At 30.6% G+C, this 23,800-nt stretch overlaps 1 protein-coding gene and 1 long non-coding RNA gene across 2 annotated transcripts; one reads left to right on the forward strand and one right to left on the reverse strand.

Moving 5' to 3' along the window:
• Nucleotides 1–5,201: 5,201 nt before the first annotated feature.
• On the reverse strand, nucleotides 5,202–8,366 carry LOC129294661 (G-type lectin S-receptor-like serine/threonine-protein kinase At1g34300). Its single transcript, XM_054933118.1, has one exon. It carries the CDS (start codon nucleotides 8,068–8,070, stop codon nucleotides 5,551–5,553), a length of 2,520 nt encoding a protein of 839 aa, XP_054789093.1. The 5' UTR covers nucleotides 8,071–8,366; the 3' UTR covers nucleotides 5,202–5,550.
• A 9,216-nt stretch (nucleotides 8,367–17,582) lies between these two features.
• Nucleotides 17,583–18,635, forward strand: LOC129303375 (uncharacterized). Its single transcript, XR_008591465.1, has 2 exons — nucleotides 17,583–17,876; nucleotides 17,989–18,635. It is a non-coding gene; the product is annotated as an uncharacterized LOC129303375 (long non-coding RNA).
• The last annotated feature ends 5,165 nt before the right edge of the window (nucleotides 18,636–23,800 follow it).

Below are 23,800 nucleotides of genomic sequence, written 5' to 3' on the forward strand. Positions count from 1 at the left end.
TATCTTTTTAGTATTAATTTAATTTGCAAAATCATTTTCACCTAACTATATATGGCTCAACTTAATTGAATTTACTTAGTCTTTTATTTGATCATTGTTTTTGAACAAATCCTCGAGAGAGCGATATTTTACTTTCATTATATTATTTGTTATGACCCGTGCACTTATAATAAGCAACAGGGTTCATGAATGATATCTAAGTTTGGAGGAGGAGGAACGAGATCTAGTTTTTGGAGAGACGTGCGAGGGTAAAGGACATAAAGGGATCATAAGTGGATGGTAATGTAGGAAGCCAACAAGGCAATTAATAGTGAAATTGTAACATCCGAAAAATTTTAACCCAGATTTATTAACTTAATTAGGGTAGTTAGTAAGTTAATGAGGCGTATAGCCAAAGGAGCTTAATTTGGCATAATTAATGTGATTTCAGCCCTAGAAGTGGGTCCGGAGTGATGGTGACCCACTTAGGCAAGGAAAGATGATGAAAAAGTAAAGAGTTGTGATCTGTGCCACACGCCATGGTGCGTGGTTGGTCCACCGCGATGCAAGGACACAATTTAAACGTAACGAACTCCTCTGCGTCATGCACCGTGGCGGAGGGCAGCGCGCCCTGTGGTGCACGATCAAAAATCTGATAAATCTGATTCGTGAGCTGCATGAAAACAGAAGAGATAATGAAGAGGAAAACGAAGAGCTTGGTTTTGGCTCTGCTAAGGCACGATATTTAGCTCCATTATGGATAGATTGAAGCTCCCAAACACCTAAGATAAGATTATAGTGCTTCCTTCTTCCCTTCCCTCTCTCATTTATAATTATTTATAGTAAGGTTTGAGTTGAGAGATGGATTTTTAGTCCATAAGGGTATAGGTCCAATTCCATTAGTTAAAATGAGGTTAATGGAAGTGATTTAATGTGTTGGAACACTACATTGATGATTTTAGAAGTGGTTGGTCTATAGGAGCATTTAATTTCCGAAATTGGTATTTATGAGGTAGTTAGGAGAGGTTAATGTGCATTAATGATGGTTTGAGGTGTTATTAATGATAATGTGCATTAATAGAATCTAATGAGCCCATTGGGTATGAATGGGTAATGATTATAAGTTGGTAAAATAGTGTATAAGGAGTTTTATATTGATAAAGCTTGAAGAGTTAGATGATAATGATATCCTTATGATTTGGTTGTAGAGAGGTTCGTCTTGGCACCTTTTGAGCTTGTTGAAGCTTGGGGAAGTTGCTATAGCGAGAGGTAAACCTTTAACCTCTTAAGGGTTTGAGATAACCGGGGAAAACTTAATTTTTATAGTTAAATGTTAATTGTGTTGTAAAATGTGATTTATGAGTTAATTTGATATGCATATTGGTAAATGCTTGAGTATGAAATCGTTTTGAGAAAGAAAAACCTTGACTTTACCACCCTTGATTTTATGAAATTAATTATGATTTATTATTATGGGTGAAGAATTGTGATGAATTATGTATTAAAATGTGGAGTATACATGTTATGTGAGTTTATGTGTTGAGTAATGAATGTTGAAATGCATAAAATATATGAAATGTGCATGGCATGATCAATGACGGGAGTTCGCCTAGAGAGAGGAGTAGTTTGATTGGAAATCCATGTGATATTGGCAGTGACCATGGAATTGAGAACTAGCCTTGGCACCGACCGTTGAAATTGAGAGGTAGCCCTTATCCCATGGTTGATTCAGGACTGTCTCACTTATTTTACGAGAGACTCAAACCTAACTAGTCTCCACCGATTCATGAGAAGGCTAGATTAGGGATACGACACCCTATAGTTGTTAGTATTGGGGGAAACCAGATTATATAAGTGAGTGAGTTAACCCTGGCCTGATAGCTTCTCGTAAGTGGAAGGCTAGGTTAGTTTGTAAAGGACGTAATCACATAATAGCCACCAATTTCGTGCCGGAGGTAACAGGAGGATATAAGTTTGGCACACGATTATACATAAAAATTTGGCCATATGGTTGTTAGTATTGTGGTTCGGCACATGTTAAGGGCGCATGGTTGTTATTTTTACGACCCTGAGTTATGTTTTCAAAAACAACACGATATAGTATTTTGTGGCAAGCCCAGTCACATGGTTGTTATGTTTATGAACCGTGACCTAATACTATGTGATATATGTGTTATGTGTCTTTTTACATCTATTTATAATTAATACGTAACTGTAAGAGTTAAGTGAAACTTAGTTATTGAGTAGTTGTACTCACCCCTCAATTTCTCAATATTTTTAGGGACTAGCTCATTGGATCCAAGTTGAGGAAAACACACAGAGACTCAGGGTAAATCCTCTTAATGTCTCTCTTTAATAGTTTACATGTGTAATTGTTAATGTATTTGCCAACTAGGAATTAATTGTCATGATAGATGTACTACTTGCATGATTTTGTGTTTAATTAGTGTATTTTGTGCCCTGAGTCAATGAGTTTTTGTTGTGAACTCGTGGATAGGGCTAAAATACTTGTGCAAGTAGGAACATATGTATTTTTGAGAAATATGAATAAAATGATTGATTTTGTGCAACTTTTCCTCCCCCTCTTTGTTTGTGAAAATTAGGGTTGAGTAGTGATTTTGTGAAACAAGTGTTTTTGATTGTGTATGGTGTGTTGCACGCGTCCACAAGGGTCCATTAAGTGTGGTCGAAGGGTTGGTGTAGGCTATTGGCACGTGTGGTGAAGTTAGGACATTCCATTTGAGAAGTTTTGTGAAAATGTGTCAAAATGGGTTTTAGTGTCCAACTTTTGATAGAAAATGAATTTGAGTGTGAAACCAATGCCATTAGCTAGAGCTAGAAGAAAGCTCCGTGTAAACACCAAAACCACCTTAATCGGACGTTGGATGGAGATTTGGAACGCATCAAAAGTTTGCTTCCTGTGTTGTCAAATGACAGCACTAATCTGTCAAATTTTGTACAATGCACCGTAGCGCATGACACATAGGAGACACATTGTGGCGCACGAACCGTAAGTTGGGGCGCACGTGTCAAATTTTGTGTGAAAAAATCTATTTTGAGTTTTAAAACTCATTTTTAGGTCTTAATTGGTTTTCAAGCTTTCGCTTTGTTTTTAAAACTTTGATTTGGAGTCCTTTAATTATATTTAAGATTTGAAATGGCAAATTGGGTTTCCTTTGAAATAGATTTTAAAAAATTCTTTTATAAACCCTACCGCTTGGTAATTCTTGTGAGTTAAACCCTAGATTACTATAATTTAGAGTTAAGTATGATTTAACCTTAGGAAGGTTACAGGAATTTTTTAATTCAACAATCAAAGTGGTCAAATAGTTAGATCAAGGTATCATTGTACTTAAATAAAAAACAATGGGGCAAAATTATGCTAAAAAAATACTTTAGGATATGAGGTGCACCTTGATGAAAACATTGAGGGCAATTTTATACCTTAGCCCTCCCTTTTTTTTAAAAAAAAAAAAACTAGTTCTTCTGTGAAATTAAAATTTTTTTTAGCTTTTTTTTTTCATATTTCAAGTACTCATCCTTCATATTTTCAATATCAATCTTTAAAAGATTCATTTTTGTGATTTTTTTAGTCTTCATATTAGATATTTTTTAATATCAATCTTTCATGTTTTCACTGTTGAAAGTACTAGAACAATTGAATATGAGAACTGAAAATATCTAAGGTGACTACTAAAAAAATAAAAAAGTAAGCACTAGATATTAAAAAGGACTACTAAAAATATGAAAGATAAGTACTGAAAATATTTAATTAGAGAAAGTTAATCTCAAATAAGAATGATTTTTTTAAATTTTCGTTTTTTTAGAGTTTTTAACTGTAATTAATATTTTTAGAAGGCCTTTAAGGGCCACTTTCCCTCATATTCTTTTGTTGATTAACTTCAAACTCTGACACAGTCCCTCGTTCCTCATTTTTCATGTTATTTGATAGACGACTTATTTGACATGTGCTTTGCATCAAACGTGACAATGTCGTCTTGTTTGGTTTCCCAAATTTCCAGAAATTTTGAGGCAATCAGATTTTAGACTCTTTCTTACTCCATCTCCCTCCAATAAAGCACATGCATGCAAACAAAATGTCAGTCAATGAGGATGGATCCTCATTCACCGAGAGCTAATCCCAACCCTTCATTTGAACATGAAATAATTCCTACCTTTCCTTTTAAATTAATTTTTTATATTTTTAATATTGTCTATAACAAAATAAAAATTATAAAAAATGTTAATATTAAATATAAATTGTTCAAAGTATATCTGGATGCTCATCAAGGGAATAAAACACCATAATTCTCATTAACCTATAAGATCTAGACTATCCAAAGTAATTTTTTTATTTATCAAAATAAGAATTTATATGTGAAAAAAATAAGAATTAATAAAAATTATTAATTTTTTAATAAATTTGTCAATCATCAATCAAGACAACACAAATTACCTTGAATAATCTAATTTAATATTAATTTTTTTAATTTTTATAAATTGATCATTCAAATATACTCTGAATAAGATAGATTTAATTTAGAAGGTTAAATTTAATATCAAAAATTTCTCAAATTTTACTTTGGACAGCTGAAATGCACTATGAACAAACCGTATGTAATATTGATTTTTTTGTACTTTTTATTAATTTTTATTTTAATAAATACAATATTAAAAAAAATCTAAAAATCAATTTAAAATGAAAGACAGGGATTATTTTATATTAAAATGAAGGGCTGGGATTAGCTCATCCACTTGTTAGCACCGGATGAGGATCCCAGTCAATGATGCATCTCAATAAGAGAAAATGTGAAATGAAGACTGATGAAATTTTTTGTTTTTCAAGTTGATTCAGTTATTAATATGCACTAAAAGTAAATGAGTACTTTGAATTTTGATACTGAATTTCATATTTAGTTTCATTAATTGTAATCTTCTGCTGTGCTTTCTATAATGATGAGAAAAAATCTAATGTTTTTTTTTTTTCAATTGATATTAGGAATATCTTTTGTTCATAGTTAAAACTAGTTTCTCTCAAAGTTAAAAGAAAATAAAGTACTTCTCTAAACTACATTTTCTTCATACTGAGAGGCAAAGGATAAATCGCTGTTGTCTAGATGGTAACAGTTCTGAGAAATTTTTATAGATTGATAGGGTCCAAATTCCCAAGTTATATCGCAAGATGAAAAGCTGGTTCACATCGATGGTCGTCAATGATGAACTGTAGAAATATATTCTTCACATACTAATCACAGAAAATCACAATAAGCAGTGAAGCACCCCAATTTCTGCAGCAAAAGATGATATACATCAATTATTGAAAAAACTGCAACCATTTGCAGTTGTCCAGCATCAAAATTTCTCATTGATCACATTAAGGAAAAGTTCTGAAGCTCAACAAAGATATTTATAGCGTAATCTGCACATTCCTATCTCATATTCATTATAATTATTACACCATGTAACTAAGTATCTATCTATCTATTATCTATGACTTGATGACAATTTACCAGCTGAAGAAGCTTACTTTTGCCATTCCAGCATCAAATAATCAAGTGGATAGATTTTTGTCTATAACTGGTCTGATTGTAGAAGAGAGGAAGTTGCCTTCTCAGTGTTCCTTCCTGAAGTCAAACTTGAAACACCACTGTTCAGATGTGAGGAAGATGAAGCAGTACCTGGGGCTGAGGCTGCAACGGTGGAGAAGGCACTAGCATTGCTGCTCAAGTGCGTGCTTGTTCCACTGACGGATCCTTCGACAGAGGGTTTTGGTGCCGGGGGCTTTTCGATCCCGGTTATCCCTTCAAGCATTTGCACGACTCGACCCATCGTTGGCCTCTGAGATGGATGCTCCTGGATGCACCAGAAGCTTACCTGAATTGCTCTTTGTACTTGCTCCATGTCAACTTCTTGGTCATTCAGTCTTTTGTCAAGTATTCCCATGATATTGCCTTTCTCAAACTCTTCATAAGCCCAGTTGGAGAACTTTTTCCTGTTTCTGTCATCCAGCACATCAAAGTTCCTCCTTCCACTCACAATCTCCAACAAAACCATACCATAGCTGTAAACATCAGACTTGGAAGTTATGGGAAGATTGGCAAGCCATTCAGGAGCTAAATATCCTCGTGTTCCTCTCACACTCGTCAGAGTTCGGTGCCTGTGGTCCTTTGGGTTCACGAGCTTTGCAAGGCCGAAATCTGAGACTTTGGCAATGTAATTTTCATTCAAGAGAATGTTTTCAGGTTTTATATCACAGTGGACAATGCAGTCTCGACATTCCTCATGAAGATATGTGATGCCCCTTGCAGTGCCTAGGGCAATGTTGAACCGATACTCCCAATTCAACAGTTTTTCCGACTGTTCTTCAGTCACAAACAGAAGATTATCAAGAGAACTATTTTTCATGAACTCATAGACTAAAAGCCTGTGGCGCCCTTCTGAGCAGAAACCAATCAGCCTCACTAAGTTGAGATGATGAGTGCTGCTTATAGTAGCTACTTCCATTCTAAACTGTTTCTCACCTTGCTCAATGCCCTCAAGTTGCTTCACTGCAACAACAGTTTTATTAGCAAGGACTCCTCTATACACAGCACCAAAGCCCCCAGCCCCAAGCTTCTCTTTAAACCCTTTCGTTGCCCGCTGGAGCTCCTTGTATGAGAACTGGACCGGCGCACCCGAAGCATACTCAAGAAGAGCATATTGTGTAGATAATCCACCTAATATTGTTCTGTTCCTACAGCACCAGAACCACAAACCACCTTCAAAGGCAATCAAAGCTAAAAGGGTACCCAAAACCACTAACACCACAATCCAAGCTGGTACCCTCCCACGATGCTTCTTCTCAGCTCCAACAGAGGAAGCCGGAGGGTTTGGAGCCACTGGTCCGCAAACCTTGACATACGAAGTGCTAGGCAGTGCAGGATTTTGATACCCACTGATAAAATCCGAGGATTTTATGTAACACTGTCCTGTGCCATCTGATAACGAAGTAGAAGCAAAGCAGGAACCTGCCAAACAATTACCTCTACAAGCTGATATACCAATGAAAAATATTTGTGTACTCAGCTCAGGCGGATAAGTCAAGAACTGAGCATGTTCCAATTGCAACATAGTTGCACTTCCAGGACAATCATCAAGATGCACCTTCCTTCTGCATCCTTTTCGGCTGTTACTCGGATCAATCATCTCAAAATTCTGAGACGGGCACCCACAGATTGGGTCTGAATCGTTGTAACTGCAAATACCATAGCTCCCACAGTAAGCATAAACTTCACATTGATCTACAGCAGCCCATCTTGCATTTACAGTTCCACTACCTCTTGAAGAACTGTAAATCCTCAAGTTCCCATCACTATCTATCTTCAAAATTCTCAACACATCACTACCTTCAGCATAGTCACTACTGTAAGCAATAACAACTGGAGTTGACAGATTAGAATCATACAGTTGCAAAAGCCCTATTGATTGCAACCTCAAAACCGGCGAATTTAACTCCGCATTCACAGATGCATTCAAACCCTGATTCCAGTATAATATGCTATCGTTCCATTTAAGGGTCAAATTTCCACTTGAAATAAGATGAAACGAATACGGTCCAGATCGCAGAACCATACGGGTAGTGAAGTTCTGAGAAGGAACAATTGTATCGGTAGGATGGTCGAACGTTGACCAGACGGTGGCGGTTCCGTTTGAGAGCACGAGATTGCCATCGTCTTGTAGGGTAGCGGAGGAGACACCCAGATTTGAAGTTTCGGAGCTCCAAACGGTTGATCCAGACCCATTTACGAGGCGAAGGGTTCCGTTGGAAAGGAACCGGAAGGAGCCGCCGGAGTCAACGGCCAAGCCATCACCAGCGGACCAGATGACGGGGGTGTCGCCGGAATACACGATGGCGGCGATGAAGGTAGGAGGAGAAGTTTGAGGGCTGGAAGGAAGGAAATGAAGGGAGAATGTGTTGTTCGGAGAAGACCATCTTTGATTTGTGTTGGAAGCTAAGAGAGTATCACCAGGAGAGATGGCAGTGGCGGCGGCGGCGATGACAGCGAGGAAGACGACGGAGAGTGTTAAGATTCGGATTGATCGGATCCCCATTTTCTGATGGATCCAACCCGATTTGAGATACAATGAATATGATGCTGTTCAGCCTGAAAAATTTAAAGGTGGGTAGTGGTAGAAGGAGGAGAAGAGGATTGAATTGAAAGGCAAGAGCATGACTTTGACTTGAACGTAGGATTGGTTCAGAGGCATGAGATTTTTTGTTTTTTTTTTTTGGGTTTTTTCCTTGGTTTCGTGTGCTTCCAACATTGAATTTGAATCTGAATCTTCAACTATTGGTTTTGCTTCTGATGACGACTGTTTGCTACTGCTGGTTCTTCACGGTTTTGAGTTTGACTGCATCAAACTTTTTCCCCCCAGCCATGGGATGGAGATGGACGTAACTGGAGGTGCTTTTAATTTTCACCTTCTCGAAAAACTTTTTCCAGTTGCTCAACAACCCAAAAAAAAAAAAAAAAAAAAACTCTCCATTTAAAGCAGAGATTTATTTATTTTCTTAAAAAACTTTTCAACGATTCAAAGTATTTGATAAATTATAGCAATTTTATATAAAAAAATTATAATAAAATCTTTTAAATAATATAAATGACAGTTTAATATTTTAAAATATCATAACTCTCATAAAAATTTTAAATATTTTTGTGTTAATAAGTTTTAAATTTAAAAAATTATTTTATTTTTATTAATAAGTTTTGATTCTTATTCAATTCTTACAATTTTTTAAATAAAATTTATTCTTTAAATAAAAATTATAATAGGGACTTCCTATTTTAAGAACTTATTTTTTAATAATAAAATACTTGACAAGTTATAAAATAAAAGTTGTTATTTCTTAAACAAAAATTATAATTGAGACTTATTATTTTAAGATAGAAATTACACGTGATAAGTTATAATTTCTTATTCAATTCTCGTTATTTACATAATAAATTTTATTATTTTTTAAGCAATAGTTGTAATTGAAACTTGTTATTTTCAATGTGGGTAAAATAATTTTTTTTTACTTTAAAATTTATTGATACAGAAGTTCTCAGAGATTTCAGTAGCATTTATAAGGACTAAATTATCATTTATATAATTTAAAGAGATCTTATTATTACCTTCCTTTTTATATAAGATATATAAATAAAATAAGGATAATACAACTTTTAGTCCCTCAAGTTTGTTTCAAGTATCAATTTAATCTTTTAAATTTAATTTCTATCAAGTTAGTCTCTTGAGTTTATTTCAATTATCTGTTTGATCTTTGTTGTTTAAAAAAGAGATTGCACAATTAAAATTTGCTAACTTAGATAATAAAATATTGATAACAATCATATAGATTAATGAAAAAAAGTATAATTGTTAAGGTAAGAAAAAAAATAAACTTTGAAATTTTAAAAATAAGTCAACAAAACACATTATAAAGAATTATATTGATAAAAAATTAAATTTATTTGAGGGCTAATTTATTCTCATTTAGTAATACATACATGCCAAATCACCAATATTCTTTACACGTTAGATTATTTTGAAAGCCAATTAGTATTTTAAAACATAAAGAACTTACATGATAATTTAAGAAAATATAAAGGATTAAATTGATAAAAATTAAACTTAAAAGATTAAATTAATAGCTGAGACTAACTTAAAAAACTAAAAGTCTCATTATCTCAATAAAATATTATAATTTTAATTTATTTATACAAGGCTACAATTGGTGTGGCGTGTCATGTGGTGATAATTCTGGTCTTTTCTCTTAGCTATATGTTGATAAAGTAAAGTCATTATCTACACTTATGACTGAAGTTTTAGCTCTTAGCGTGCTCTCTTCTAGTGTGAGATTTAAGCTATGATAAGGTAATTCTTGAATCTGATTATCAAGTTCTTACGTCTTGCATCTTGAAAGGGCATCGTAATTTAGGGGACTAAAGATGTAGAATCATCAAAGATATTTTATCTCTATGGGCATCTGAAGCTAGGAATCTCTGTGTCTTTGTCCCACACAATGGTAACTATATTGCTGACGTTATTGCAACATCTGTTCTTAAGAAGTTGTGTGTAATGTCTCGTTTATTAATTTTTTATTAATTTCAACAATCGAGATAATTAAGAGATTAATTAAAAAAGGATTGTAAAGTTTGTAAATTTTATAAATTGAAAATTTCAAGTTTTTAAAAATTTAAAACATCTCAATATGTCTTTACAATTCAAAAATTATAGTTAAAAATGTATGCAGAAACATGAGAATCCAAAAAAATTAAAACATTTGCAAAATAATTGAAAACAGCAAAACAGTGTAGAAAGGCAAATGGGCTCTGCAACATGTTGCATGCAGCATGACACATTTGTCTCTGTGTCATATGCCACGGCACATTGCAAAATTCTGACAACATTGTTGTTATCATTTGATAGCAACAGGGTGGTTTTTTTATGCTCTCCATATTTTCGTCTAACATTCGATTAAAGTAATTTAGGTGTCTATAGAAAAAAATTTTCTAACTTTAACTAATGACGCTGGTTTCACAGCTAAATTATTTTTAATCAAAAATTGGACACTCATTTCTCAATTCACTCCCTTTGCACAAACTCAAAACAACTTGGGTACCCAAAATTCAATCCAAATACCAGAAGCCTAATTTACGCCTTAGACTACACTCAATGGACTATAATGGACCTGTGCAATACACCATATTACAAATTTAATACTCCACACACATTTTTAATGTTCAACCCTTTAATCACAAAATAGAAGGGAGAGCCTCAATTTCATAATCAACATAATCCTTCCAAAATAATCACATTTTCCTCACCTTTTACTTGTACTAGTATTTTAACTTTTTTATAGAGTTCATAATTAATACATATATATCTTAAGGCTTAAAATACAATTAAATTTCATAATTAGATAGTGCAAGTTAACTAATCACATGTACTTTCCTAGTTGGTCATATCATACGAATTATACATATAATAGTAATCAAAATAAATGAGGCTTACTATTTAGGATAGAATACTAGGCCTCAGATTGTTTTGAACGGTTGTGTCTCAATGAGCTAGCTTTTATAATATTAAAGAGCAAGAGGTGAATACAACTACTCAATAACTAAGGTTTATCTAACTCATATTAATGTAAAATCAATCAATTTAAATATAAGTGGCAATCAATTATCATACTCACACTATTTTAGCATGTTCAAAGCACATATTCACATTTCACATCCACAATAGCATATATTCATGAGATAATGGTATGATAACTCAATTTCACATTTATATAAAGCAAGTCACATGATTTGTATCACTAAAGTCACAATACAAATAATCATGTGCCCTTTTATCATAATATGCATGATCACACCTTCTTCATACCCTCTTTATGCCTTCACACAAAATTGTGGGCTAACTCACACTGGGATCATCTATGAAATGAGGCTACCCTAGTCATTCATGCGTGAGGGGTTACTTGACAAAGGTTGCCTATTTCACTAATGGGTCACGATTTCCCCCTAAATCTCACTCTATAGAGTTTTATTCTCCCTAAACTAGCTTTCTTGTCAAATAAGTAAAAACTAGAGTAGGTTCAAGTCCTTTATTACACAATAAGATAGTCTCTCATTGAATAAGTAGGATAATAATATAAATAAATTCAGGTAAACCATCAAACTCTAAGAAAACTTTGACCTCTTATGATCATACAGTAAATAAAAATATAATTTCTCTGAGCATGCAATTAATCACTACACAAGCATACTTAACATTCTCATTGTACTCATATTACACATATTCATCACATAAACATATAATATACGTCATCGAACTCCATAAAACAATTATGTCATTAAACTATATTTACAAACATTTGTGGTACTCCATATTTCACAAAATCATTAAACTCTACATTATTCACATTTGATTGAACTTTGCCAACACATCACATCATTGAATTCTACTTACAAACATCCATAGAACTCTACATAAACCATGTCATTAAACTCCGAAGACACTATTTCATTGAACTTCACACCCATCAAGTCATTAAACTCCATAAAAACATAATATTTCATTTTCAAATATTTTATGCCACATTTACATGTTAAATAATTTCACACACTTCAATTATAACATTTAAATGAATAAATCAATCATTAACACACAAAGGCACAAGAAAGATTTTCTCCTAATTTCTTCAAATCTTTGATAGGTCAAAGGTTTACCCCTCACTTACGTACTTTCAAAGCTTTCACGAAGCTTGAATGGTGCCAAGTTGCAATTATTTTACATTGATTTACACTAATAATTTGTCAATAAACCCCTTAGGTTAATTTCCAGCATTCAATTTAACACTTCAACACCTCCAAAATTTAATCTCCTTATATATAAATGTACCCATAAAGTTTAATAACTTCCTCTAACTCATATTAGCTTCATTGAATTATTAACTAGTCATTAATGGCAAATCATTACCCTAGTCACCTCATTTATGGTGGAATTTCATATATTTATTATCCCACAACTACTAAAACTCACAATGTCATGAATGCTAAGACTAAATAACTTAAACAATACCCATTAACTATATTTAAGTTAATGGATTTAGACCTATAGTTTTTATGGAACGAAAATCATCTTTTTTTAACACACTTTAACTTCTATATTCAAGAAAAATGAAAGGAGAAGAGAAATAAATGCTTAGGAGACTTACCTCTAATATTTAGAAGCTTCAAAACTCTCTTAAGGCTTCCAAATCTCAGGCTCTGGTAGAGCTCTTCTCGTTTTATTTGCTTACTCTTTTGTTTTCTTTTTGTTTTTCACGTTTGAGCCAACTCTATTTCTATATAATCATGGTCATGTATCGCGATGCATGTACCACACGCTGCGGTATGTAATACAGATAAGCCTTCCTTGCTTTTTGGTGGCTCGTGCATCACAGCATGTAGCATAGAGTCATTTTTCTTTATTTTTCTTCATTTTCAATGTTTAGGTGGCTCGACTTCGTTTCAGACTCAATTCAAAAGTTGAAATTATAACTCAAAATATCTGTTGATCTCTATAACCATATTTACTAAATTACCCTCATTTACTCGACTAATTTGAGTTAATTTGTTCCTAATGTTACAATGCATCTAATTAGATGGGAAGCTTCACCATCACCTTCTTTATCTGTTCTTCTAGCTAAGGATGTCTCCATTGCTATTAAGTCTTCAGTGAGTTCTGAAACTCCAAGCATCACTTATGTAAAATTAAAATGATAACTATCAAATATTAAATCATAACCGTTAAAACTTTGATCTAATGATGATGAGGAGAAAAAGAGGGAAATGGAGAGTAAGGGAAAAGGAGACACCCCTCTCTTGTCTCATGGAGCCGTGGATGACAGAAAATTACCATACGGTAGCATAACATTAATACTCAACCTTGGTTAGCCAATGACACAGGGAACCACTGAACTAATCTACAGTTGATTTGGTCCCAAGTTTTGGATGTGTCAATCAAGTTGGATTTTTATATTTTCTTAAGGGAAAAATTTATATCCTTAAGAGAAATACTTAAGTTTATATACTTAAATCAAGATGTGTATTTTTTATAAATTATTTAATCTATAAAGATTTTGAGTTTGGTTGTATCAAACTTCTTCTTTTTTTTGCCCCAATTAAGGGATGAATGTAACTTCATATGCTTTTAATTTTCATCTTCTTGAGACTCTCCATTCTCCAACAGAGATTTATTTAGGGAGAATTACATCTAAGAACTTAGGAAGATAATTATTTACAAATAAGAACTAATGTAAAATGAATTATTATTAAAATAAAAAATTGACTTATTATTATTTTTTTTTTTTTGTGGCATGAGATTTGCTATCGGTTCATGTCTTCCAATAATTGTCTTCTCATGTCCGATGTGATTTTCCCATTTATTTTTCTTCTCAATCGTCTTCTCTCACGTCAGAGGTAAGTTTCCATACCCTCTATTTCCCTCCTTTTTCTTTTATCATTGTTAGATTAAAATTTTTCAACAGTTAAGATTTAATATTTGATAAAATTAGTATTATAATTTTACATAGGACATTTAAATAAAATATTATAATTTTAATTTATTTAGATCAATTTTTAATTGTTAAAATTCATTTATATATTTTTATGTAAAATTAAAGTGATAATTTTATCAAACATTAAAACATAGCCATCAAATTTTAGATCTAATGGCAATGGGAAGAAAAGGATGGAAATGGAGAAGGGAGCGTGCGAGGGAGTCGCAGAGGGAAGCTTCCTCTACCTCTCCACCGAGGCAGAGGCAAATTTAAACCATCCAAATTTAATATTTTTAATGTATATTTTTAAAATAAAAAATATATAAAAATTTTAATAAATTTTAATAAACATACTTACCAATATGACATTTCAAATTTAATATAGATAGTTTAAATTTAATATTAAAAATTTAAATTAACTTTTTAGATGTAATTTGGACAGTATAGGTATATTTTGAACAAAGCAATAAATTTATTAAAAAAATTTTAATATTAAATTTAAACTATTTATATTAAATTTAAACTATCAGAATGAGCTTATTTATTAATTTTTTTATATTTTTTATTTTAAAAATTAAAAATTAAAATATTAAATATAAACTACCTAAATTAAATTTGAATGATTTAAAATTATCTCTATTTTAATAGAGAGATAGGGGAGGCTTCACTCAACGGAGGAAGCCAACTCTGATAAAAAAAATTACCATATGGTAGCATAGTATTAGTACTCGATCCCGGTTGGCCAGTGACATAATTGAACCACTGAACTAATCTACAGTTGATTTGGTCAAAAGATTTGGATGTGTTATCAAGTTGGGTTTTACATTTTTTTAATTCATTTGTTAAGCCTAAAATAGCATTGTTTTGAGTTAAAAGAAAAAAATATCAGTATATCACATTTTTGTTTTAGTAGTTTTGTTTTGCTAGATTATATAAGATTTATACATAAATATTTTATTTTTTTTGTGGAATAGTATTTTTTATTGAAATAATTCTTTTTTAAAATTATATATGAATATTATTGTATATTTTAATTAAATTATATTAGGAGGAAAAATTCATTCCTTTTTCTTTCCTTAAAATTTGGTTTGGATGGGGGGAAAATTGGAGGAAAATAGAGAAAAGAGAATATTAAGTGGAAAAATTATTTCCCTCCTTATATTCTTTTCTCTTTAATTTTCTCCCTATCCAAACTAAAGGTAAATTGCCAATCTAACATTACTGTTCAAATGATTTTGTAAAGGTGGCTGCCACTGACAACTTCTCCAAGCATGACCTTCGTCAACATAATTCTGTTTTGTTATTTGCATAGCAATCCAAAAAATCTCCAACGTCTCATTCCACCCTCTCTAAATAAGTTAAAAATAATACCAAGATTAACTGATGTACTTAGGACAACAAATCACAATGCTCTTTCCATATGTGACAACAATATATATGTTTGTATCAGTCTCAACCAAATTCATCAAGTTTTCTATTCTTTACGCCTAACCATATCAATGTATTTTCTCTATTTGCAAGTAATGGAAGAGGAATCTTCATAATTGCCTTCATCTCTGAACCAGAAAGTTTATTTCAGATTGAATTCAGAACCCAGATGCCATCAATATCTGATGGTGTTATTATATATGGTTCATGCTTTGTTATGTATCCTATCTTTTTTTCACTCTGTTGGCCCCACTTGAATTTGGCCACTGTATTACCTAATTGGTAACTCTTCTCTCAAGCCTTCTTAGAAAATTCAAAGCATGTCATAGAGAACATGGCCTTAGCGATAGCTTTAATAAACACTTTTCTTCTCACCTGTCAGAAAGTAATTAACTCTGCCCCCACACCCCCTCCCCCGGAAAAAAAAAAAAAAAAAGAATTGTAGGTAACCTCAAATACTTAGAAGGATTATCGATATTTTTTCTTTAGAATTGACAAGGTCATAGTTAACACCATATAATTACAAAATCATGAGGAATCTAATCATAAAAAAAAAATTCATACATCTTGCACAATGATGAATTTATAGGGGGTATGTAGGGGCCATCACCCCCATACTTTTTTTTTAATTACCAACACCCTTATACTTTAAAATACTGCTATGTTTTTTGTTTGTAAAATATGTTGAAATGGCCCAATTTTTAAATACATTTTCAGTTATGGCCCCATGATAATTTTTGGATTCATCCCCGATTGTGGGAGTGCAATATTAAAAATTCTGACATTGAAACTACATTATCTGTTTGACATATAGCAAGGGCACATTGATTAGCTTCTTTAAAAACATGCTCAATGAAAGCTTGTCAATCTTGCATGAACACGACTGAGTAAATCCGCCCTAATTTCTCTTGATTTCAGCTCCGCCAAACCATTTTAATTATAGCTTCTACATAAGAAGAATAATGGCAACACCAACATGGACATAATAATGAAGAACATAGCATAGTTGTGACCAATGTTTTAGAACCGGATAGGATGTTGAACTGAGAAGGTTAGTAGTTTACAATTTGCATGGTTCAACCGAGTTAAACTAATGATCAAACTAGCAACGTAATAATTAAATTAAAAAAATTGTATATATATAATAATCTAAATATATAAAATAAATATGAAATTTTTATTTAACTTAAAAATAAAACTAAATATTTTAAGTTTATTATGACTTAACAAGTCACATGATACAATATAACACAAATGATTAAAAAAATTGATCATTTTCTAAAAAAATTGATAAAAAAATTAAAAAAAAGAAATTTTTTGAACAATCCAATTTTTGAAAACAGGGTCTGGTTCCCAGCTTTATCTTAGTTCTCGATCCAACTATTAATCTAAATGACCCGACCCAACCCAACTCAACCCCTAGAATAGTTTTTACATGCTGACCAAGTTGAAATTCAGATTGATCGATGGTCAAATTAGTCTTATTGTTTAGTCCGATCTGATTTTTTGATCACTAATCGTGACATCTCTGCCTCACCTATTTTCAATCAAAATTTTTTCTTTTATTTTTAAATTTGACTTTCGAAACAAATTATTTAACAATTTTTTAAATTTATCATTTCCAAGACATATTTTAAAAAATTATTTCACAAAAACTATTTCAAGAACATGAAAACATAAAACACAATTAAACAAAACCTAACATTTAGCTAAAAGATTCCATTAGTAAGAGCAGTGTTTTATAAGACTTAAAACAATTAATGTTTATTAATTACAATATAGATTCAATAGGAATCAAATAAATCAAACTCAAAACAAAAGCCAAAACAATGTTTATTATTTACACCTCTACTCTCAACCACATCCCTCCTAGTTGTCACACTATTGTTGTATATTTAGTTTGATTAGATACAAGGATTACATACGAAGGTACATTTATTTCTACTTTTAAAATTATAAAAGCACATTTTATGTTCAAAATATATTATATTTAATTATATATTATTAGTTAGGGCCGATGAATTATGTATCCGAAGGCAAAAAGTGGAAATTAACTACACAATAATCTTAACATAAAAATTAAATCGAAGGCAAAGTCAGATAACGGAAACCAACAGCTTAATTTTCTCTCTCTCAAAAGTATTGGCCTGAGATTGCATTATTTGATCAAAGATAATGGATCCCAATGTAGAAAGCAATTGTCAAGAGAAACAGTCGCTCCGATCTCCCAATCCAGTGAGGACCGAGGAGGAAGAAACGGATAATTGCGGGAGAGAAATCGAAAAGAGAGATTGCACGAAACAGAGCAAGATCTAGACAGAGAATGAAGAAGAGGATCGGATATAGGAGGAAGGAAAACGGATCAAGTGAAAGGAATTTCGTCTATCGAGCATTCAATCGCGAGGTCTCTAGGGATTTCATTCCTTTTCTTGAATGCTTTTTGATTTCTCAGGCTTTTATTGGATATTGTTCCCGCTGTTGCTGCAAATGTTGTGCTAAATCTTTGCAATTCACAGTTAATGGAAGAGTGGGATCCTTCATCGCTGTCGAAATTATCCATGATTGAAAGAGGCCTCCAAATTTCGGCGGTAAACTTTTTGAAGGAAGCGTTGTAGAAAGCTGGTTGTCCTGTGAGGCGCGATTTCTTCAAAGCTGTTGTAAATTGCAATGCGAACAAGGCAGGTTATTACAAGCTCATTGAAGGGATAACAGTGTGCATCAACAACCTAACACCGAAACAATGTGAGATCGATGAATTGTTGATGCAGGGGCTGATTGTGGCGTTCGACGAGTGTCGCGGCAGGTCTACGACGTTTCAGAGTGATGTTGTAAGCCATGTGTGTACCAGAATACGAGTGACTCGCTTATGTGGTGGCTGTGGCAAAGATGATAAAGAATGTGTGAAACGAAAAGTTGTGGAACAATTGGGTAGAGAACAGGTCAAGTGCTCTGAAGAATCTGCCAAACTTGCTGTGGAAGCTTTGTGGGATGATTGTTACAATGACAATCAACCTTTTGACAAGCCGCCATCGCAGTTAAAAAAACAATAAGTCGAGTATATTTATCAAATAATAATCATTTTCCTTTGTTTTGAATAATTTTTATGTGCAGGATTAGGAATGTTTTCATCAGATCAATTCTCCATTTTTTATCATTTACAGAAGATGGAGTATGTCTCCGTGTCTTTCGATCATCAACTTATTGCTCTAATTTGCTTAAATTGAATTCTAATATATTTTGAAATGAGTAAACATAACTTTTGATCGCTGTACTTTACTCGTGTTTTACTCTTAATCTTTATATTCATTTTTTAACATTTTAAATCCTTACACTTTTATTTTTAATTATTTTAGATCCTTCTAATATTCCTATACTTTGCTCATATGGGGACTGAAAATAATAAAACATAAAAGTATAAAGATCTAAAACATTAAAAAAATATAGGAACTAAAAATAAAACACGAATAAAATATAAGGATAAAAAATTATATTTATCTTTTTGAAATTTATGAGTTCGGTATATGAAGTAGATTAGCAACCAAAAATTCGGTTTGACTTTTAATCCAAGTAAAGGTTTGAGAGACTACGCCCGATATTGGTGAGGGAGGGATCCATTTTTCAAATTAAATGAATATCACTCTAGATAATTTGCCATGACTACTTTCGCAGCGTTTCTTACAAACACTGGAATTTCCACTAAAATTATTACATCTCCATAAATTTACAAATATAAACCTGATTTAATTTTACATCTCTATAAATATAAAATTAAATCACATAAAATTCAAACAATTAATATCATCTAATAAAAATAAATGACATTCACGGTCCCTTGTTTGGTTCAATGACATTGCACACGTGCAATGGTAATCAGTATTGCATTGCCATTAGGAGCAAGGTTGTTGAACTCGTGATAAGAATGTAAACTCATATTACAAAATCAGATCATAAACTCATAAGAATTTACCTCTATTAACAAATATATATTAAAATATAATTGTAATGTAATTTAATATATTAAAAATATAAATTATTGAAATTAAATTCATATACACTAATAAATTATCATATACAAGACATAAAAATTTTAAAATAGGGGAACTTATTTTTTATATTTTTGCTTTTTTTTATTAATATTAGTTTTTACATTTCAAGTTTTTTTTCCCTTTGAACCATGCCTTATAACTTTTATAAACTGAATTTTTCATAATGTATACTTAACTCACTCAACTCAAAAAAAAAATTAACAAGTTTAATAAGTTTAACCAAGCTTACATCTAATTCGAGTTAATAAATTAGTTGACACGATTTTGTAAGTTAGAAACGTAAAAATGGTAAACTCGTATGTAAACTTGTGAGTTTAACCGAATTTATATCTAATTCGAATTTATGAGTAAGTTAATACAATTTTGTAAGATGAAAACGTAAAAATATTAAACTCATAGAGTTAATTTAAAAGTTTAACAACTATGATTAGAAGAGTGATTAGCTTTTTAGATGGACTCATGATAATGACTTATATTATATGTCATTACCAAAAATTATGGTAATACTCATTCATATCTCCCTCCTATGAATTTTTCATTGCACTCCGTTACCATCTAATGATATTGAGATTGCATAGCATCCCATTACATTACATTCATTGGTTAATTTTAAACACACCCATAATTTAAAATTTTAGAATTATAATAAAACAATTAACTACATATAAAAAAATTAAAATAAAAACTTTACTGACCTGAACACAAGAACTTCCTTGGCAAATATTGCTTGTAGAAAATTTAGCAACCTGCAAATATTTTTTACAAAAAATTATAAACATAAATAAAAGTAAAATAAGATATACTAAAAAACGTTTATAAACAAAACGAAAAATTAAAACTAGACAAAAAAATTTATGAACAAAAATTAAAATATAAAAATGCTAAATAAGATATATACAAAAATAATTTGCAATAAATAAAAAGGAAGAGGTGAGTACCTTAACTTTGAGAGCTACGCAGACAAGCTTAGGACCCATTTGTTTAAAATTAAAAAATAAATTATTTTTGGGTAGTTTAAAAATTTTATAAGAGGCTTATTTCGTATGGATTTTATAAAACACAATATCATTTTATGTTTGGTTATAATAATAAAAAATAATTATTAATTATTTATTTTTTAATTTTATGACATCTTCCTTGATTTTTGTTCTATAAAAATAATTTATTATTATATTACTTAAAATTTTTATAATGCCTTTGCGTTCCTATTTCTTTAAAATACTTTCTCTTATCTATAGTATTAAATTATTTTCAAAAGCTACTTAAGATAATTTCTTAAAAGAAGCTTTTGTATATATAACCCATTTTATAGAATCAAACCTAATAAATAACATAACATTTGTTGTGTGTTGCATTATGGTCATTTTAATATTTAGTTGAGCTTTATGTGAAAAAACTACTCTCTTTACAAATAATATGGCCTACTCTCAAATATTTGAAGATGAAAGACAACTTCATCTGACCTTCTTTCAAAAAAAAAATGATAAGATTAAGTATCCACATATTTACAAAATTAAATAGTATTAATGAATTTTCACTGATATGGTTTTTTAATGATATATAATTTTATGTTACTGATATACTATTGTAAATCAAAAACATGAAAAAAATAATTTGTCTAAAAATCAAACACAGTCCATAAAAAGTTCTATACATCTTAGCTTATTATAAAAAATTAAATATCTAAATTAATAAATCACATTTTTCATCATAAGAAATGATGAGATTAAGCATTCTCATATTTATAATATTAAATGATGTTAATAAATTTTTATTGATATGATTTATTGTATATCACTGATATTCTATCATGGATCAAAAACAAAAAAAAAAGTATAATCATTTATTCAAAATAGATTAAACACAGTCCATAACAAATTCTAGAAATAGGGAATCAAATATCCCTCTACAACATTCATCTTCACACAAGTAAGTGTAGCAATGAGACTCATTTGGAGTGACACAAAAGTAAACTACTCATGTCAGAAGGTCTTTTGCAAAAAAATACACTTATTAGGACAACAAGAAAGTAATATGTAAATATTGCCTTGATTCCTCTGCCCAAAAAGAAACAGAAGGGATTATTGTGAAAAAGAGATAAATATAATGGACGTGTATATAAGAATTTGATTTAATTAATTAAATTTTAAAATCATTTAGTTAGTTACAGGAGATATATTCATGGACCAATTTATACAAAGTGTTTTAATAATATATTTGTTTTATGAATAAAAAGAAAAAATCACTTCTAATTAATTTTGTGAATAGATTATATTTTAAAATATTTAAAAATATCATCCATAATTTATTGAATCTATATTTTTCATGATCATTGAGCCAATTTACTCTTCTTAAAATATTTAGAAATCTACTTTTTTGAATTCTTATTATTTTTACAAGTTTAAATGAATATATTAAAAACTAATTAAAAATAAATTTTTTAAAAAATAAATAATTTTTTATGAAATAAGTTAAAATAAACTAGTTTTTAATGTATAGGTTTTTTCAGGTAGGCATTTTGCTGGATGAAAGTTCCATGTAAGGACGTGATGTCAAGAGTGAGAATTTACACAAGCATCGCCACAACAGGTGCTTGTATAAAGTACTTAATTTATTTTAAATTATAAAATATTTTTAAAAAAAATTTATCATCTTAATATATAAGACATTTTGAGAAAATTAAAGTTTCATTAAATAAGCTTATTTTAATATTACCTTTTCTCTCTCTCTATTTAACACTAATTAAGTGTAGATTTAAGATTATTAAATAAAGGATATTTTTAGAAATTTATAATTTTGTTTTAAAAAAATAAAGTTGTTAAGTGTATTTGATGAGATTTATTGGTATATAATATTTTATTTAAAAGTGTCTTATAATTTGAAATAGATGAAGTATTTTTTGCATTCTTTTTTATTGTTCAAAATAATAATCTTAGAATAATACCTAATTTTTTTATTCTTCAAAATAATATTTAATTTTTATTTTCAAAAATACTTCTTTAAAATGTGTTACTAAATAAATTTTTTTATTTTTTAATAAAAAAAAAATTATTTTGTCAAACAAGCTCCAAAACTAGTGAGTGGGGCCGCGAATGAAGGTTGACTGGCTGATAATGAGAGCGAGCAACTTGCATCTATGCTACTTGAGTTCACTGTAGGCCACTTCAATAATTGGATGTCATTGTATTGTCATTATGCGTGCCTACTTGTTATGGACTCACTAGTATGACAAATATGAGACGCTTCTAATTATTTTATTTCTTGGTATTAGAATTAAAGAAAGATAGTTATTCCTTTTGATATTATATATAAATTAAAATATTTTTAAAAAAATTGTTGACGTTAAATGCATTATTTCTAAAAATAACTTTCTTTCTCATGTAACTCTTCACTTTTTACTAATTGTAAAAGATTAAAATTGGTAGAAAGTAATTAATTATTCTTCTTTTTATAAAAATAACTTATAAAAAATACAAATTCTTGATAAAATAAAACTTATATATAACATCGGAGAGAGTGAGTTAATAAAATGGTTAAAAATAAAAGAATTTTCTAGATTTACCTTGATTTAATTAAAAGCATGAATTGAATTCAATGGGTATTTTGGGGGGGGGGGGGAGCTGATCATTGCTCCGTATTTTCATGCAAAGAAACTAATATATTATACTAATAATTTGTTCTAAAATGTAACTAATATACTCTATAGGATTAGAATGAATATATTTTATTTATAATTCTCTTATAATAATTTTTACCGAAACTATAAGAAAAATCATAAAAAAATTTAACTCTTTTTTAAAATAAAAAAAAATCTAGCTTGCCCATATTAAAAAGAGTTTCATGCTTTTCTACATTAACATTAAATAAAAATAAAAGAAAAAGATTACAATGCATATTCAAATATGATATTTTATGAAAAGGACCACAAAGCTCATGCTTCAAATAGCTCATAAATTTATAGGAGAGGAAATATAAGGTCCCTCTTCCCCAATTCCCAACTTGCCACAAGTTTGTCCCTTTTTTATGTACCATATCACCTTTCACCTTTCACTATTTATTCACAACCATTCATTAATATTTACCTCCCCCCCCCCTCCCCCCAAAACACGTCCAACAATAATTTTTTTTTTTAATGCTATAGTTGTAATCCTTTTAAGTTTAACATTAAAATCTCACTAAAATCAGAAATATTAAAAGAAAGTAAAGCTGCACGATTCCAATAAATATGTCAAATAATTTAAAAAAATTATGATATAGAAAGAAGTCAATTTTTTATAACTTA

The sequence above is a fragment of the Prosopis cineraria genome, unplaced genomic scaffold (assembly GCF_029017545.1).
Source record: "Prosopis cineraria cultivar Desert tree isolate PC_DT_omini unplaced genomic scaffold, ASM2901754v1 PC1, whole genome shotgun sequence".
In the NCBI taxonomy this organism is placed as follows: Eukaryota; Viridiplantae; Streptophyta; class Magnoliopsida; order Fabales; family Fabaceae; genus Prosopis; species Prosopis cineraria.